Source organism: Tupaia chinensis, unplaced genomic scaffold (genome assembly GCF_000334495.1).
Source record: "Tupaia chinensis unplaced genomic scaffold, TupChi_1.0 Scaffold000226_1, whole genome shotgun sequence".
Lineage (NCBI taxonomy): Eukaryota > Metazoa > Chordata > Mammalia > Scandentia > Tupaiidae > Tupaia > Tupaia belangeri.
The window spans coordinates 3,233,277-3,253,372 of NW_006159701.1; the positions used below are offsets into that span (position 1 = coordinate 3,233,277).

At 45.8% G+C, this 20,096-nt stretch overlaps 1 protein-coding gene across 1 annotated transcript in view; it reads right to left on the reverse strand.

Moving 5' to 3' along the window:
* Positions 1 to 20,096, reverse strand: part of TTC28 (tetratricopeptide repeat domain 28) — a gene marked incomplete in the record, with an annotated part of 584,271 nt that overhangs the window by 63,658 nt on the left and 500,517 nt on the right. Inside the window, 1 exon segment of the mRNA XM_027771579.1 lies at positions 18,552 to 18,717. Within this exon segment, the coding sequence (XP_027627380.1) occupies positions 18,552 to 18,717 (166 nt within the window).

Consider the following 20,096-nt stretch of genomic DNA (forward strand, 5'->3'; position numbering starts at 1 on the left):
CGACACCATGACTAAATTATTCAACTTCAAGTCTAGGGGGAAAAAAATGAAAATGGTAAAAGGAGGATGTGATACCATTCCAGACTGTAGGTTTCCACTGACTTCGAGTCTGGCCACGTTAGGAGGATTTAAAAAGAAGGGATTTGGGTTTGGACTGAGCACAGCTAAAACCTTGCTGCATTCCCGACATGTATTCCAGATAGGTAATTTTCTGCCAATGCAATCAAAGACATTACTAGGAAATGTACATATTTTCTACTTGATTTATTCCTACAGCACTTGCTGGACCGAAGCAGAATATTAATTTTCTAGTTTTCTTTAGAAATAGAGAGTGACCCTTCCCCCACCCCTCGTGTGCAGTATTTCTTTCTTAAAGGCAGACGCTGAACATGACACTAAACTGTCCACCAGGCTACTTCTTTTAATAGAGATAGCTCTATTTTCCCAGCTTTATAGACATAAGTGACAAATTAAAAATTACATCTGTTCAAAGCGTATGTGATCATTTGATCTATGTATACACTGTAAAATGACTACAATCAAGGTAAATGACACATCCGTCCCCTCACCTAGTTACCGTTGGGGATGAGGGCCGTGAGGACACCTAAGATCTGTCTTAGCCGATTTCCAGAATATTATAATGCTAACAGTAGCCACCCTGCTGTGCATTAGCTCTCTAGACTCATTTATCCTACGAAACTGAACGTTTGATTCCTTTGACCAACAGCTCCCAAGCCCCCATCCCTTAAGACCCTGCGACCACCACTCTACCTTCTGATTGTACGAGTTCAACTCTTTTAGATCCCACATACATGAGAGGATGTCAGAAAGTTTATGGGGAAATGGAACTAGAGTGTGAGTTCATTTTGGTGCCCAGAATTTTGAAATCCATGCATAGTTTGTTTCTAATAAACAATTTTATGTATTAGGTTGTCAGAAAAGTCATGACGTATTTTTCTGTGTTCTTCTATGTAAAAACGCGTCATGACTTTTCTGACAACCCAGTGGTATTAGTTGGTCCAGTGGGTTTTCAAATGGTATTTTTTTCTTTCAAATAACAGACCATGTAGAATGTTCAGCCTGAGAGACCCAGAGAGAATAGGGGAAAATGATCTTGAGTTTCCACTAGACAGTTTGGGTCCATGTGGTCTTTTTCTGCTGCAAACCTGCCTCTCTCACACTCCGAACCCTGGCTGTCTTGTGCATGCCCGCCACCCCTCTCCGTCCTCCTCCCCGCTGTGGCCCAGCACCGGGCCTGTCTCCAGGGGTGTTCTTTAATCAGTACTCCCTGGACTTTCCTTTCCAGGGGGGCTACCTTGCCTGCATCTCCCCTGGTGTGGCTGCTGTGCCTCCCTGGTCCCTTCACCTGATTTGGCATGGCAGATACCCACTCTCTCCCTCCATGCAGACCAAGCAGCACCTCCTCCAGGAAGCCTCTGCACACTAAGGCTTCCTGGCACTGGCGGCCCTTCCCACTTCTGCGTGCCTCTGGGTACCAGCCTCCTCATCCCTTCTATCACAGACAGTGGCAGCTACAGGCAGCCTTCTCATGTGCCTGGCTCGGTCTACCTGCTTTTCAGGTATTCTCTTTTTATGGTCACGAAAACTCTGTGGGACTAAATCACTTGCTAAAGGTTAATACAGTTAGTCAGTGGCACAGTCAGGACTGGACATATTTGTGTATATGTCTTCTTTCCTTTTCAACTAAGGGTTCTGATGGCAGGAAATACATCGGCTTTATCTTTGTAACCCCAATACCCAGCAGAAGACCAGGCACTTAGCATGCAGCTGCTGCAGTTTACTGAATAAATGAACCACTGTCTCATAATTCAATTCCCACAAATGATACTGATGGCAGTATCTCTTACAGTGAGAAATACTGAACATTCTCATTTTAAGAAAACAAAAGATTTAGGAAATGTGGGGACAGGAGAACGTGGCCATCACAAGAGAAACGCTAGCGGTGAGTGCAGCTTGCTAATTTCGTGTGTCTGAATCTCTGCCCATGACGCCTACACACCCACTGGTCTAGGAGGTCCTCAAGGAGAGGGAGCTTGTTTTCTCTCCAAATCCTTCAGCCCAGCACTATGACTGGGGGCTACTCAACCAATAGCTGCTGCGCAAATAAGTGGGCAACAAGGATGCTTTTAAGACTGTCCACGCTGTCTTCATTCCAAACACTTTACACCTGTTCTTTCACTAGCTTACGTCACACTAAGTGACACTGTACCCATTTCCTCTTCGTGACTTGCTCCTTAGCCTTCTCTGATTTAAGCAGCTTCAGGTTGATCCCAGAACTCTCATGCCAAAGGCATGTACTATAGAAGTGGAGTAGGCCAGTTTATCCATACACTGCCGACTAAAATTTAGTGCATCTGTAATCTTAGTGTTATAGCAGCAAATAAGTCAAAAGTTCATTGTGATCACTCAAATTCTATTTCTATAAATACTGCTATAAGCCCCAGCTGACACCCACATGTCTCAAACTCCATTCCAACAGAGAGACTTTGCGTGAGCATTGTCACATGTTCCTGACAAGGGCTTATCCACAGTTAATGCCTGCCTCTTAAGAGACACAGACAGCTTGCTGGAAAGAGCAGTGAACTAGTGCCTGGAGACCTGGGTTCAAGTCTCACTCTACTGTCTTCAGCTGTGAGACTTTGGGGTTGGTCTTTGGGGTTGAACTTCTTTTTCTCAAAAAGAGGGATCACAATTGTCCTGCCTCTCTCCAACGGCTCACGTGAAGATTACATGAGGAACTACATGAGAAGATGCCTGGCAGACGTGACTTAGGCACCGCCTATGACAGGTGCTACTGGTATTGCTGGAGTGGACACCTCACCCCATCCTGGGCTCCCACGCACTTACATTGCCCTCACATTGTTATGGATCAAGCCACTTTTCTCCCTCTTTCTAATCAAGAAGGTTACCCATGTGAAATGCAGTTTCTCCTGGAAGGACACTCTAAGGATAGGCTAATTAACCCTTTTATGGTACCAATTAAATACCCACATATCTGTGAAAAGTATTCCTCACTGTTGTCATAACTATAGCTCAAGAAACCTTCATTCAGTTAAATGTCGTGTATTTCCCTCTTTCGTAGATCTCATGGGCAAAGGGTTTAAACCTCTGAGGTTTCTATTTCTTTAAAATAGCATCTTTCAAATGAAGTCAAATATGCAATAGATTCAAGTCTGTTTCAAGGTTGAGCTAAAATCACCAAAGCAATTATTTAGGGGAGTTTGGGGAATTGTATGTAAGATTAAACGATTGCTTTAATGTTTGAATGGAAAATAGGTAAATTCTCAAGGACTGCTGAATTATTTCTTTCATGGCGTGGCTTGATCTGAGCTGTTTTAATTTCAAGAAATACCTAGGGTAATGAAGGATTTATTTTTTTGAAAATTTCCTTTAAGCCAAAGGACTTTTATTTCACAATGAGAAATTATTCTCTTTGCTTTCAAATTCACTACAGAAAGATTGTTTGAATAGTGTATCAGATTATGCTGTGACAGAATATTCCTCTACTTTTTCATCTTGTATATTTTCCTACATTTTACCTTCTTTCACTGTACTGCTAAGACCAGTGAGACTAGGAAATACCCAAGACTTGGAGACCAAAAGGAAGTTTCCAGAAGAGAAAGAGAAAAGGCCACCCAAACCTCCAAAAGTACAGCAAAAGTCTGGGAAGGCAGTGAATTAGTTATTTTCTTTCTTTTTTCCTCATCCTCAAAATCATTTGAAGACGTAATTCCCGAGCTCCAGGAGGCATACTGTCACTCTGGCTCTGAGGAACCCTTCTAAAGCTTGTATCTGAAGTCCAGTTCTATCATTATCTAGCTATGAACCCTTGGGCAGCTTGATAAACAGTTTTGTGTTAAGCAAAACAGACCCCAGTGGCCACGTCAGAGGATGTTGCAAACTTCGAGTGAGTTCAAAGTCCTGTGTCTGACACACGGAAAATGTCCAAAGAAGGCCACTTCTCCTCCTTGTCCAAAGAGCAGTGGGCTGAGAGTTTCCCGTAGGGAGTAGGAGCTAAAACGCGAGCACTAACTTGGCATTACAGAATACTCCACCAGGCGACTTATGTGTCCTGGCTTATTAATACCATTTGTTAGTGTAAGGTGAAATCAAAGTTATCTCCAGCTACTGAGAAAGCCCATCTGCCATGGGAACCTGACAGGACAAGTATTACATAGAACCTGGATTCTCTTGCCTGTTTGATTCATTTTTAAAGATAACTTAGACAAATAGCTTTTCCTCCCTTTGCGATTTTCTTCCAATTACAATTCTCTCTCTGTATTTATATTGCCAGAGGGCACAGAGAGAAACAGAGAAAGTGCCCAAAGTAGGGCATAGTCACACTGCAATACCTTTGCCCTCCATTTCCCCACCCCACCAGGATTTGGGGTACTCATGCACATGGGTCTGGTGTTTTTGAAATCACTGGGGCTGGGATTTGAACTGCAATTGGTCATGTGGGATCCAGCTTTGTATGCACACCCCTTAACTGCTAGATACAGAACCGGCCCATCTGTCCCTGTTAAACGTATCCATTTATAATATTCAAAATTGCCATGTTCTGAAGTCCTTATGTACTATAAACTACTGAGTTTTTATCTCTCGGCTTTAAAACTCAATAGTGAACCAAAGTAGGACAAGAAGGGAAATACAGTAAAATGTTAGCCTACACTAGGCTGAAAAGAAAAAAATGTTACACACACACACACTCTTTTCACTTTGATGTTAGCCCAGTTTGCTATTCTCTGTCCTCATTTAGAAATAGCATTTTTTTTTCTTGTGTATAGTTGAGCCCATTCTAGCAATCATCAGGAACTTTTCTAGCTTCAGCTTTAATGTAGTTATTAATAAACAGTGCTTATATAAAAGGAATAAATGGACCCATTTCGTTTGGTCATTCAGTGAACCATGTTCCAGACGCTGTACTGGCAGTAAACTGGACAGACCTGATCTCTGCTGTCAATGGGCCTCCAGTTCAGTGGGAGAGGCAGACATTACAAAAGGAACCCCCCACACACACATATAATGCTGCGACTAGGGACCATCAAAAAGGTGCTGAGACAGAAACGAAGAAAGAAAATGGTGAAAACCCACAACGGCAAAGCTACTCAGACCTGACAGTCAGCTCTTCTAAAACAACCCCAAAGACAGTTCCTAAGTTTTCTACAGAGATGTGACAGCCAAAGCATCATTAAGAAGCAAATCTAAAAGAAAGGAGATGGTTTGAAATGGACAGCTAAAGGAAAGGAAATCAATGCCGTTATCACTCAGTCTTTCTGCTTAATCTTCCTTAAGATGGGCTGTCTCCAACCTTGAGGTGATAGTCAATATGTGAGTTTTAACCTCGTCAGTCTACATGAATAAATGTATACACTGACTTGCAGTGTGATCCGCACACTGTGCTATACCCTTTCGTGGGCTGGATATGTCAACCCAACTTTTGGTTTTGAGTGGAAGCACCCTCTTATGCTTGAGCCACCTGTGAGAAAAGAGGTAAAGACAAAACATGAGCTGAAACTTGCATCAGCAGCACACCTGAGGAGGGCCTCATGCTGGGGTGTAGGAAAACACATGTAGGACAGCTGGGGCCACCTCCAGTGGTGGGAAGGGCACTCAGTCCTTTCTAAAAGCAGGAATCTTTTATAAGGGCCACCAGAAAATGACATGCTATCTCCTGATGTCTCTAATTAGCAGGGAGGACACACACAAATTAGGGAAAAAAACAAGCTTCCGATGACGACTTTGTCTCCATCAGCTTGCATGATTTTGGGAGTGACAGATCCTTAAATCAATTCTCTCTCCCTGCTTATTAACGGCGACTCCTCACTACATTAGCATAAGTCTATCAGGAGCCAGTAAAGAGCATCTCATTACTTTTGAAGCCTAATAAGTCTTCACTTAATGTGTTACTGGGAATCAGAAAAGCTTCATATGCTGGCCTCAGGGTCAAGCTTTGTAACATGGATGTTAGTTCAAGATCGGTCGTTAACTACCTGACCTGGCTAAGGCCACCTCTCTGCATGTCCAGGATAATACTGTATTTCCGTGGTACTTCACAGGGGGAGAAGTGGGAAGGACAGGTTAGAGGGATGCAAAAAAGTAACTGGGACATATCTCTCATGTCGGTCATGCTTTGTTACACTGATGACAACATGCCAACCACACATTAATTAGGCCATGTTGATGGCATGTTCAGGAGAAGGTATGGTTCCTTGTCCCAGCCCCTAGCAATTTGGTTTGTCTGTTACCCCCCACACACATGCTCAAGCGTGCAATGCACATTCACAGGGTGTCTCACACACTGGCGCTATTGGGAGCTGGCAGTGCAGAAGGAAGATGCAGTCACAGCCAGCTTCTCACTTTGGTCTTCAAGGACATTCAGTGCTGGGACTGAGTGCGTGTCTGTCATCTCATCTGTGTTCAAGTCCACAAACAGGTACCCACCAGACTTCTACATACTATGTACCCAGACTTCTTTGAAACCTTATTGGTAGGTCAGAAAAGGAGCAGGGACCAGCAGTGATATTATGGTTAAGGCGCTGGACTCACATGGCTGACCACAGTTCAAGTCCTAGACTTGGCAACTTGAAAATCATGCCAAGCATGTGTGTGTGCATGTCCGAAGTCCTGAGAGGAGAATGGAGGAGAAAGGACTGAAGCATGACCCACTCCACGGGAGGTGATTTCTCACTTTCTCTCTCTGTCTCTCTCTGGTGAGCACATATGCCCTATGGCAAAAACCTGGAAGGAAGGAAGGAAAAGGGGGCACAGCGTGAGTGGTCAGCTCCACAGCAGAAACCCCCTACTACAGCCATCCACTCTCCTGACACCATCCCCCAGTCAGGGCTCCACCCACCGTGTAAGTGACTCCTGTCCTCAAGGTGTGCCGAGGCTTCTAGGTAGAGCACGGCGCTAGGTGATAAAACTCCAGGGATCCCTGCTCATGGAAGAAGACAGCAGATGTGAACTCCCTGGGATGGGCATGTGTGGAGGTGGTGGGGAAGCCTCACCAGGATCCAAAGTGGGACATGCAGGACAGGCAGCAGGGCCCGAGGACTGACCACATCTCCAGGCCCTCTTCAGACACCGGCAATCTGGGCTGCAGTGTTCAGGGAGTATGTGTGTGTGGGGGGATGACAGTGGCTCTTAGAAGACACCTCAGGCAGCAAAGGGCCAAGAACACTGGAGGAGGAGGCAGCAGGAGGGCCAGGCTGGTCATATTCTCCTGAGAGCCTGGCGCAGTCTGGGACGGAGGGGAGAGTGGTTCTAGGACCAAACAGATAAGATCAAACAGGGGCTAGGGATTGCTTACATGTGTAGCAATAAAGGAAAGGGAGAATTAAGCACAGATGATTCAAAAGCCTCAAATGCAAGAAACTTGGGGGTGGAGCGGGGATGGAGGTGTTAAAATAAATGGACAAAATTGCGAATAAAAGTGCACCTGGTAAAGGAGTTGCCTGCGATAAGAGATGATTTCAGATGTGCTGAGTTGAAGGTGAATTCCAGGGGAACGGCTTACACAGGGGACGGTCAAGCCTGATAATGAAGGGAGATACAGGACCAGGGATGTCGATCTATGATTTCAAGGCAGATTAAGTGGCTAAGGGAAAGTCCAATAACCAAGTGCGCCCACAGTGTGGGAGCACAGGAAGATGAGAAGCCATGGAAGGGGATAAAGGAGGGCCTGCCAACCCTCATCTGCACATGGGTATGTGCTGTTGGGGGGAGGGAGATGGAAGCAGAAAAATGGTCTTGAAAGGAAGGTGTTGAAAGGAAGGGGGATATGAAACCTGAGATTGTACTTCTCTCTCTCCACGTCTCTGCTGGCAGAGGGTGTGAGTGGAGAAGGTTATTGTTCATGTATCCATTCCTGCCGGAGGCATCTATTCCCTTCCCCATGATGCTGGGATGCTGATATATCCCTTCCATCAAGTCATGCTTGATGCAGGACTCTCTTCAGTCAATGGGGCGTGAGTGGGCGAAAGGTAAGCAGAGCTTTGAATATGCTTCCCAGTTTTGCTTGGGTTCTTGCAATCCTGACTTTACCAAGAGGAGAGTCTTTCTCAGTCCCTGCCAGTCACAGGATAAGGCAAAGCACAGGGACCTCATCTAAACCCAACAGCAGCAGAAAGTAGAAATGCCCCATATGGCATGGAGGTTAGGGCACTGGATCCTACATGGCTGACTCCACAGTTTTGAGTCCCAGATCCAGCAGCTTGAAAGGCACACCAGACATGTATGTGTGCATGCCCAGAATCCTGAGGGAAGACTGAAGGAGACAAGACTGCAGTATGGCCAACCCTTCATGGGGGGGAGTGACTTTTTATTTTCCTTCTCTCTCTGTCTCTGTCTCTCTCTTCAGTGAGTGTACATGCCCTAGAGAACAAAACTAAAACAAAAGATGCTGGTGGATATAAGTCTCTGAAATTCTGGGGTGCGGCATGGCATTATGGGAGGGAAACCTCCTCTTGTACTGTGGGTCTGACAGTCAGATATGCTCCTTAGGGATGCACCCCTCTGGGCCTCCTTACCCCTGAGCTAAATCACGAGAGTACAAACACAAAAACAATGCCTGTTTCTTTCAGCTCAAAGAGGAACTTGGTGACTATACAATAGAGTTCTTTTCCCAAGGCAAGATAAGTCAAGAGTTATGAATCAAATGTCTTCAATATTGATTGTTAAATAAAGCTGTACACAATCAATCAGAAAGAAAGGACCAGGGAATTCCACTAGGGCAAAGGGCAGGATATACAAAGCTAAGGATATTAGGATTTGATAAGTTCAAAGACTTTTTACAGAATTGGTTGTGGCAATGGCCAGCCAACAGTTGACATAGAACCAAAAAGAAAGACTGAATGTCTGGATTGATCGATGGATTCAGAATCTCGCCCTGCTGCTTCCCCTTTGGTCTTTGTCTGGCAGGAATACTATTCTGAGCATTGGTGCCATGAGCAAAGGCTTTGGGACAGAAGATAAAGGAGGAAGTGTCTGGCATTCAACAGCACCTCTGCCAGGTCTCCAGGGCACCTACGAAGCTGGCCCTCGCCACAGGTCCAGGGAAGCCCAGGCTACCCAGGCCTGTGCAGTGACAGGCTCATGACAATTGTCCTGGTGCTGCCAGCTTTTAGTCTTTGGGCAGATCCGGCCATCCGCCAGGCTAGCCCTCCCAACGTACAGCAGGGAAACTCACACCCAGCAATTTCAACAATTTTGCTTCTTAACAAGATCACGAGAAGCACGAAAGGGGATTCCATCTAGGCTGTCTCGGAGTTCACACGGGAGGACCAACTACACTTATCCGTCTTGCTAAGCTGCCGACTTACACTAAGCAGCTTACAGAAGCCTTCTGAACTCATTTTGTGCTTAGCCTTTTGGAACACATCCAAATTCGAGAATCAGGGCCACAAGACCAGAATCTACACTGTGCTCTTCATACCGGCAACCAGGACCCTTCAGTGCTCCAGTCCCTAAAGTGCCGTCCACCCCTGCTCCCCACACCCCTTCTCCTCACCACCACCCTCAAACAGACACAGCTGAGCTCGAGGGAATCACTTCACAGGTAACACTATGCCTGCCGTGGGAGCTCAGCCACCTCAGATGTGGAGAGCCACAACCAGGTTCGCAGAGACTCAGCCAGGCAGCCCCACCCCTCCAAGGAGGAGCCCAACTTTGGACCTTGAGGTGAGGCTCAGGAGACAGAGGCTGAGGGACTGTGATGTACAAGGCTCTAGTTCACACAGCAAAGGACAGGCTGCCCTCCTCTTACCAAAGCCATTCAATGGTTGGAAGGCCTGGGCCCTTTCCCTCCTCCATGCTCTCACTCGCTGAAGAAACCCTGCTCAGCCTTTTCTTCCCATCCCATTCAGGGCCGAGCTCAAACGTCACTTCTTTGGGAGCCATGGGAATCACCGCCTGGCCCCAACGTAGACAGGGCAAGGCACAGTCTTGTTCGTTCAAACTGCCTTCACAGCCCCGTCTCACGTGGCAATGAGTCATGGGCATGTGTGGCCTCCTCCACCCTGCTGTATGGTCAGGGTCCCCACTCACATCTCTGGGCCCAGCCTCACAAAATGTCTTCAGAATGGTACTACCTAATTTAGAAGGGAATTTGAGACTCTGCATTCTAAAAGAAAATATGCCACAAGACACTATGTCCTTTTCCTCCACAGAGTTCTGGAAAGGGTTTGGGGTAAGGAGAATAAACTTATCTTATAAAGTAAAACCTTACTGCTTTGGATGAATTGGGAAGCCGGAACAAAGGCAGGTTCAGAAAATATCTGTAAAGATATTTCAAGGACCCACTGCAGCTTGAACGAGTCTCATGACAGTGATGACATAGTGGTCAGTGCTTGGGTACTTGCTTTAAAGAACAAGTACGAATAACGTAAATCAGTTTATCAACTGTTTTTTTTTTCTTTTTTTTTTGAGAGGTTTTCACTATAGGGCGCATGCGCTCGCCAGACAGACAGAGAGACATAGAGACAGAAAGCGAGAAATCACCCCCCAGGGGGGATGGTCACGCCACAATCCCTTCTCCTCCATTCTCCTCTCGGGATCCTGGGCACGCACACACATGCGTCCGGCGTGAGTTCTAAGCCACTGGGTCCAGGACGCGAACCACGGTCGACTATGTGGGAGTCCAGTGACATAGCCATTACACTAACTGCTGGTTCCCTCAACTGTTCTTTTATGTTGATAGGTTAAATATGTCCCTGGGACCAGAAGTTGGCATAATGTCTATGTCACTGCACTCCCACATAGTCAACCGCAGTTCGAGCCCCGGACCTGGTGGCTTAAACTCACACCAGGCATGTGCGTGTGCGTACCTAGGATTCTGAGAGGAGACTGGAGGAGAAGGGATTGCAGCGTGACCATCCCTCCTGGGGGGGGGTGATTTCTCACTTTCTGTCTCTCTCTTTCTGGTGAGCGCACACACCCTATAGCAAAAACCTCTCAAAAAACCAAAACAAAACAAAAAAACAGAAAATATAAATATGTCCCAGTCATACTCTTGCTGCTGCAGTTTGTCTGCTTTAAAACCCCTGGTTTTCCTCCTCTCTTTTTGGTGAGGCAGAGAGAGCATCTCTTTGGGATTGTATTAATCATAATCTTTGGTTGGTGACATCCTTTCATCCTACAAACCCTACTTTCATTGATTTCCTTAGTGATTTTTAATGATGTACTGGTCGTTCCCCCACAACAAAAGCCAGGAGCTTGAGAACAGCACACTCTAATAGTTCATTGCCACCATGGAGCCATCCTCCCCGTGCCTGGGGCAGGCACCAATCCTGCTCCCGTAGCCATCACTTCCGGCTGTCCTGGCTATACAGGTTTGATTGAATCTATTTATATTTCTAAAAGTAGTGGTCTCCAACCTTTTTTTTTTTAAATTAAAAAAAAAAGTCTTTTTTTTTTTTAGGAAGATATTTTTGCTATAGAGTGCATGTGCTCACCGGAGAGATAGAAAATGAGAAATCACCCGCCAAGGGGAATGGCCACACCACAATCCCTTCTCTTCTCTTCTAGGGATTTTGGGCATGCATAGGTGCCTGGCATAATTTTTAAGCCGCCGGGTCCAGGACTCAAACTATGGTCAACTATGTGGGAGTTCAGTGACGTAACTGTTATGCCATCCGCTGGTCCCGGTCTCCAACTTCTTGGCACCAGAGACCAGTTTCATGGACAACAATTTTCCCACAGCCAGGGGACAGGGAGGAGATGGGCAGGAAAGGTGTCAAAATGATTCCAGGGCATTACGCTGATTGTGCGCTTTGTTCCTTTGGTTACACTGTGATCTACAACAACTGTGCGACTCACCACAAGGAGTGAGCACCCCTGGCACATACAGTTCACGATAGGGTTCGTGATCCTGTGAGAACGTAATGCCACTGCTGATCTGACTGGAGGCAGCGCTCGGGTGGCGATGCAAGCGCTGGGGAGTGGCTGCAAACACAGAGGGAGCCTTGCTCACTCGTCAGCTGCCCCCCTCCTGCTGCACAGCCTGGTTCCTAACAGGCCACAGACTGGGACCGGTCCGTGGCCCAAGTGTTGGGGACTCCTGCTTAAAAGTATGTTTTTATTCTTGCCTTTAACAATGTTAAAAGGATGTCATACTGTGGGTAATTCTGAGAGACCTACTTTTTTTCACTTGAAATTATACTTCTAAGGATTGGCCATATCTTTGGGGTCACTGTGGATCGTTTGTTTTTGCATGCCTCTTAATATTCCATTTTAGGACTATAGCTCCACTCACTGACGGCCTGTGGGTTGTTTAGAGGATTTTGCTGTTAATAGCACACCTTGGAACATCCTTGTTCATGCACAAAAGCTTCTTCTGGTCATTACACTTCAGGTGTAAAGGGTACGTGAATACTCAGCTTCAGAAGGCAATGCCGTAATTTGGTTGTGCCAAATTACTCTCTCTTGCCACATGCACGGGTCTTCAAAAAGTTCGTGGAACATGGCATTCAATAACTATTGGATTTTGACTGTTTTGGTTATTAAAATAAACTTGCGTCCATTTCCCAAGAACCTTTAGAAGTCCCTCACACAAGACAGTTTGCGGATCTGCCTCCACCGACACTTGCTGTGATCAGGCTTGTTATTTGCCACTTGTTATCAGTGTAGAAACAACTGCAGCTGTTGGCAGCATTTACAAACTAGTGTGATAGGAATCAGTCCATGTTTTGAAATAAGATCTCTTCTTAACTTTCACTATAGAAAATTCAGAAATATAGAAAAGCAACAAAAGGGACAAAAAAATAACACCTATAGTTTACCAAGGTTTAATATTCCTGCACAATGAAGGGACATTTACCCCATTAAAAGCACGGCCGACAATTACAGTGTATTTAAGACCCCATGGGAGGGCTCTTTGCGGATCTGGCCTGCTACTGAACACAGCCCGGGCAGTGTTCTAACCAGTCTGAGCGTCCCCAGAGTGTCACTGTGCTGTCCCAGGAGCCCAGGGAGCAACTACATGCTGCAAGACTCTGGCTAAATATCAGAGTTAAAAACTGAAGATGTGTTTTGAAATTCATAACACTGCCCTCCCGGGAGGTTCATGTTCTATACAGTGGTTTCAATCTACGCCTCTTTTGATCTGGGAGGAAGGGACTGGAAGTTCTTATTAAACACTTAATAAAAGCAATTCTTTTATTTTAAAATCCCTTTTCAGAAACTCCTTTGTAGCATTTTACTTCCTCTCAGCAGCAAGATGCCATTACGGAGGGCAGACGGTCTGCAGACTAGCAGGGGAATAACAAGGGCTCGCGGCTGGGCTGCGGTAATTGAATGAAGATGTCCCCCAAGGCACAGACACTGTTTCCAGGGGTGTGTGTTATGTAGGGTGTGTGCACTCGCCAGAGAGAGAGAAAGAGAGAGACAGAAAGCGAGAAATTACCCAAGGATGGCCATGCTTTAATCCCTTCTCTCCCATTCTTCCTTCTCAGGATTTCGGGCACACAGGCACATGCACCTGGCATGACTTTCAAGCCCCTGAGTCCAGGACTTGACCCAGTCGGCCACGTGGGATCCAACCACCCTAATCTCCACACCTCCCACTGGCCTGGCACAGTGTATTTTACAACCACTAGAGAGAGAGAATGAGTAACTCAGCCCAGCTGAGCTGAGTCTGTTCAGCACCTCTTGTGGAGTCTGACTTTCACACTCACTGAGCTCTCACCAAGGGCCAGGCACCATGCTGGTGAGGATTCAGAGAGGGGGACTCAGCACCTGCTCTCCAGGGCATTACCACTTTTTGGGAGAGACATAAACAAATTACAAAAGGAGGAAGAATGAAATAGGTGCTGATATTAGGCACCACAGGGAGAGTACAAATCTGATCCAGACTAAGGAGGCCCAGTACTGACAGAAGCCATGAGAGATTCGAACAGCCCTTGAACGGGTGATTAGATTAACTGCAGACGAGGATGGGCGGTGGGGAGGGGCATTTGGGCAGAAAGGAGCAGCGTGTCAGTCATTCAGTTGATCAGTTGCTCACTCAGACATTTGTTAAGCATCTACCATGCTCCAGGGCTGCCCTAGAAACTGAGTACAGAGGTAAGTGAGGCTGAGGACAGACTGTCGGAAACGGCTGTCTGATGACGTGCCATTTTAAGCAGCAATTTGGAGGAGGGAAGGAACCAGCCACGCCAAGAGCAGCGGGCAGAACTGGACAGAGAGCAGGACCTCCACGTGCAGGACTCTAAAGCAGGAGTGCACCTGGTACATCTAGGAGGAAAGGAGACCCGGGCCGCAGCAAGACAGTATTTATCACAGGTCTACATGTGGAGACGCTGGGGGAGGACTAGTGCCGCAGACGGGGACCAGACCACACTGGGCACAGGTCAGCACGAGGTACATGAGCCGGAGTCTAACGCCCACCAGCATCTTTGAAGGGATTTCAGTAGCAAGGAAGCATGGTCCCAAATACATCGCTCAATGACTACTCTGCCTGAAGGGGACTGGAAATCCATGAGAGGGAGAGGCAGCAGGGAGGGCAGAGAGGAGGCAGGGCCAGGGACTCAGGACAGAGGTGACAGTGCATGATATGCATGGTGCTCGTAGCAATGGAGACAGCAGCAGACAAGTTAAAAATGTATTTTCCTTTTCCTTTTTTTTTTTTTTTTTAAATTTGCTACAAGGTGTGTGCATTCACTGGAGAGAGACAGATAAGAAAAGTGAGGAAGCACCCCTCACAGGGAAATGGTCACACCGCAATCCTTTCTCCTCCATTTCTCCTTCCGTTGGGAATTTTGGCCTCGCACACACAGGACCCAGGCATGTTTTTCAAATAGCCAAGTCCAGGACTCAAACCATGTGGTTGGTCCATGTGGGATCCAGTCACCTTAACCATCTGCCACCAGCTGACCCCATGGCTACTTATTTCTGACTTAAAAAGCAATACATGCCCATTATGAAAGAATATTTAAGAATAAGAAAAAAACCTAAAGAATGACAAGCATCTATAATTCCAATATCCACTTAAAATTGCCATGAACACTATGGCCTATTTCCTTCCAAGAATTCTTTCTTTTACATCATATTTGGTATACATTATAAAATTTAACTTATACTTGATATAATTCTATATCCACCTATTTTAACTTAATATTGGGTCATCTGAAAAGTCATGATGTATTTTTCTATATTTTTCTGGCAAAAATGCATCATCACTTTTCCAATGACCCAATATCTTATCACAATCATTTGGTTACCATGATTAAAAATTCTCTGTAAACATAATTATAATTACAACATATCATTATACTGGATAGACGTAAATTTACTTGACATTCAATTATTTTTGAATATTCAAGTTGTTTTCCAATATTTTCTAGAATATGCAGACCTATGATAAATACTCCTATCCATATACCTTTGCTCCATTTCTAAAATGGAGAATTTTGGGGGTCAAAGGACTCAAAAATTTTCAATATTTTTGATACTACTGGCAAATAATTTTTAGAAAAGCTAAAGCAATTTACATTCCTAGAGTATGGCCCCGATCATTCACTGCATCCTTACTGCCACTGAGCATTATGACTTTTAAAATACCTACTACTTTTATAGATGGAAAAATAATATGTCACTGAATTTTCTTACCATTTTCATGAAACTGTGAGGCAGAAACCAGAATCTCATAAAAACTTCACTCCAATAAATTCAAACCATGCCAATAAAGCATTTGATTTTAATATCATAATCAAGAACATGAGTTTAAACTTAGAAAATATGAAAATTTTCTATCAAGATTACTCCAGAGCAACAGGAAGGATCTTACTTTTGACAGTCGAAGGGGAAGATCTAATCTTCCACAGAGTGATGCTGAGCATGGAGCCAGGCAGCATGCTACGGACTGAGGACTTATTTTAACTATAGTAGTTAGCTTTCTGCAGATGGCAGAGGAATGAAGATTAAAGATGGGGAACACAGTAAGGGACAATCCTTCTCCTCTCTCTGCCATTGCTGAAGAGCTGGACTACAACACAAAAGACATTTTTAAATGAAAAACTGATGTAGAAACAGAATTACTCAAGCTCCAGTGTCATATAAAAGAATTGCTCAGTCACAGTGTTTGGAGTTATGCATGGCACCCAGTGAGGATGGGGGCTCAGAAGGGTGAGTCAAAGCATAACCCCCTTCTTTCTTATATGGTGAATTTTAATCTAGATACCTGGAAGTTGGGGTCAAGTGAGATCTGCACTTTCACGTGTGCTGAGCCCTATCGATGGCTGGCTTGCACTGAGGTGACCTGGGTGAGGCCGTACGTTGCTATAAGGGAAAGGACACGAAGAACCCCGCGAGAGGTGCAGAGGTTTCAGATGGCTGGTACCACTCACCCAGGTCCCTTCGTGATTTCAGTTCCAGCTCGGAAGTGTGGCCTTCCAAGTTAAAAAACCCTGATGTTTGGCTAACATTGCCCTCAAAGAGATGTTGCCTCCTGGGTGCTACTTTCACTAATCAAATCCAAGGATGGTTATACAAATCAGAATGCTGTTAGGACACACATTCTCGCTCCCCGGGGAATCATCAGGAAGGCTGACAAGAGAAGAAGGCAGGAGGGCCATCTAGGGCTTCTCCACTTAGCTTTACAGAAGGCCTTTGTGTGTCTTGCCTGGGGTGGCCTTGAGCAGCTTATTTTTTGTCCTAATTTTGAGCTCGGCTCAAATATCTCCTTCTCAAGGAAGCCGCTACAGCTCCCAGTATAGGTTTGTCCACACCTACACCCATTCCCACATTCTCATTATACCCTGCGTTTACATTTAAGCACCTCCTGCAATTTCGATGAAAAGATTTCATATACTCAGTTGTTTACCATCTTTCAGTCCCATGACAGGAGGTGGGGAGATGGGACAGGCAATGCCTGTCTCCAATCTCCACTGCGATACCTTGCACACAGCAAGCACTTGAATACTTGTGGAAGGGAGGGCAGGCGGGAGGGACGAGCAGGCCCGAGGAAGGACTGCATGTCCACGGGGACAGCACCACCAGTGAACTTGGAGTCCCTAAGCCCAGATTCTGTCTCCCTTAGATCGGGTCAGAAATAAGCACTGCCGAAGTCTGTCTGCTGCCGACCCTCCCACTTCTGTTTCTGGTGCTGGTCATCCACCTCCTCCAGCTCTCACTGTGGGGTATCTGGTCCCTTTGGTCAGGTGATAGTCTAATCACACAGCCCAAGTGCCTTCCTGTGTGCTGAAGCAGCTTTGCAGACCTCTGGTCTAACCCAGTTTATGGCCATTCGCGGTCAGTGCCCTGTGATCGCCACACCACCGCCAGGGGGAGGACAAGAACACTCAGGAGCCACAGCAGCCGTGGGAGAAATAAGACGACAACGAGTGCATGTGGCCTCAGCCTGCCCATACTCCACAAGAACAGAAGCTACTAGATGACATTTTTACATGCTTTGGCTATTTTCTCAAAATATGATATTAATTTTGATCATTAAAAACAGAATGAGCATTGGCCTGGAAGTCTGCGTGAGCTCTCAATCGTCTGATCCCAGCTGTGGCACTGACTTGGCTGTCATCGAGCCCTAACTCAGCCCTGGCTTCTGTCAAACCACGGGGCTGGGCCTGATGCCCACCACGGCCCTTCCTATCTTGACAGTACATTATCGAGGATAAGTATCCCACCAGAGAACTCCGCCCCAATTTCACAAGCACCCAAAGACCAGCCCAGCTGCTGGGAACCACCACATGTTCGGGTGTCTGGGTGAAGCATCCCTAAATAACTCAGAGAAACCACGGGATGTTCGCAATCACAAACGAGGAGCCGCGCAGACATTCTTGAGAACTGACACCAATGAATGCGGCAGACTCTCCGACACTTTTTCATCACTGGACGGAGAACTAAGATGCCTGAGGGACCTGGCAACCACCCAGCTCTAGGGCATCGCCTCCTTTTGATTTTCCTTGGAAGTAGGGTGCTTGTGGAAGTGACCTTCCATACATAAAATAGTCAATCATTATGTTGAAATGTTTCCATAAGCTTCTACTTTTGACAACCTTTGCAAAAAGCAGTTCCTTTCTCTATTCTGGGCTATTTGGGAGCTCACTCCCTTCACCCCTGCCTCTCTTCCTCTCAATCTCATAGATCCACGTGCATATCCCACCACTGGCACTAAATTACTCTCTCGAATGGACGTTCAGCTACCGTACAAACTCATTATAACCTGTTTATGACCAAAAAATAATCTTGGTTTTAATTAGCTGGCATGCTAAATTCAAAGTCACATTTATGTTGCTACAGTCTACAAACTCTGCTTAGAGAATAGGCGGCCTCCATGAGGCCCTTCCGCACCTGAAGGGAAATTAACAAAAAGAATAAAGACAGCCCACTGCAGGGCTTGCACTCCAGAGACACATATTTGTTTCTGCTGCAGCAACTGTGAATAGACTGAGCACAAAATGAGGATTTCAAAAGATTTCTTCCACTAGTGCCAATAGGATGTTTACAAAAACAAAAGCAAACAAACAAAAAAACTCTGAAATTGATGTGAAATGGGCTTGGGACATTAGGCCACCTACCTGGAGTAGTAGGACTCCACACCCAGCGCCTCCCGGACACTGGCAATGTGCTGCTCCAGGGCCGAGCTCGCAGCTGTGGGTAGCATGGTGCTGCTGCTGGCCTGGAAGTCCCCAGAATTTTCCATCGTGTTATCGCCCAGGTAGTGTTCGTGAAATTTCAGAATTCCTGAAAACAGACAGGCACAGCCCACATTAGATACACTGTGGGGGTACAAAGTCGAAGGCAGGAGACAGGCATGCCATCCTGGAAGCCATATGAAGAAATCCTGAAATCCAAGGTCTCAAGGCTTGGTGGGTTTTGTACACTGCCTTTTTTTTCTAGAGAGCATGTGCACTAGCTGGAGACAGAGAGTGACAACGAGAGAGAGAAAGTGAGAAATCACCCCAGAGGGGGACGGCCATGCCACAATCCCTTCTCCTCTATTCTCCTCTTGGAATTTTGCACACACATACATGCCTGCCTGAAGTATATCAAGTAGCTAGATCTGGGACTCAAACTGTCCAGCTAGCCATGTGGGTTCCAGCCACCTTAACCTCCACACCACCTGCTGGCCCACGCACTTCCCTTCTTATAGCTTTACCATCCAGTTAGGTGCTTGACACAAGGAAATCCAAAATACAGCTTTTGCTTCTGATGATACATTCAGAAGCTTCTGGAATTATAACTGCTTCATGTGTGTTTCAGAACAGATGCTTCTCAAAAACACCAACTAGAGAAAGTCTCCTTGTAGGCTGAGTGCATAGTGATGCCAAGGGACATTCTCTGCAGAAGCTGAAATCCTGAGCAAAACGATAATTAGCCAAGTGGAAATTGCGCTACAAAAGACCTTTCATTTCACAAGAGTGAATCAAAATAAACATATAGTATAAAGGCCAGATGAAATCACTTTAAGCCATTTTTAAATAAGACTCACTGGTCAATGGTCATTAATGGATGAAAGGGGCAAAAAAGTGATGGCTATATGAAACTAAGGCAATCCACGGTGGTTTTTCTGGCAATAAATATAGGACATATTCTCAAATGGTAATGAGGTATGTCAGCCCGGGAAAATGCCGGTCCTCTCTGATTGGGGTAGAGCCCCCAGTGAAAGCTTCAGAGCCTCATTAAGAGCAAAGAGGAACAAAAAGGAACAATAGGAGCCTCATTATACAAGGCTCATTATTACAGGGATTTGGATAGGACCACCTGTCAAATCATGTCCCCAAGACGGAGCAACCAGAGAGAAGAGTGGGATACCCCCCAGTCATCAACTTGGTCCTCCTGGTATCAGTGCCCCTTTGGGAGTGGGGACATGCAGGGATCCCACTGTGGCCAACGTTCACTCACCAAGTTACTATGAAAATCCCAACTTAAGACAGGTAGCATAACAGGGTCAGAGGCAAGGATGTGCTTTGTGGAAAGCTCATAAAGAGCATAAAATTAAAGGGAAAAGATTATAAAAAATTATGCTGAGGCACAGAACGTGTACGCACCAGTGCTCAGATCCCAGGAAGCATCTGGGAGCTGTCATCCAGCTGTCATTTTCTTTTTCTTTTCTTTTTTTT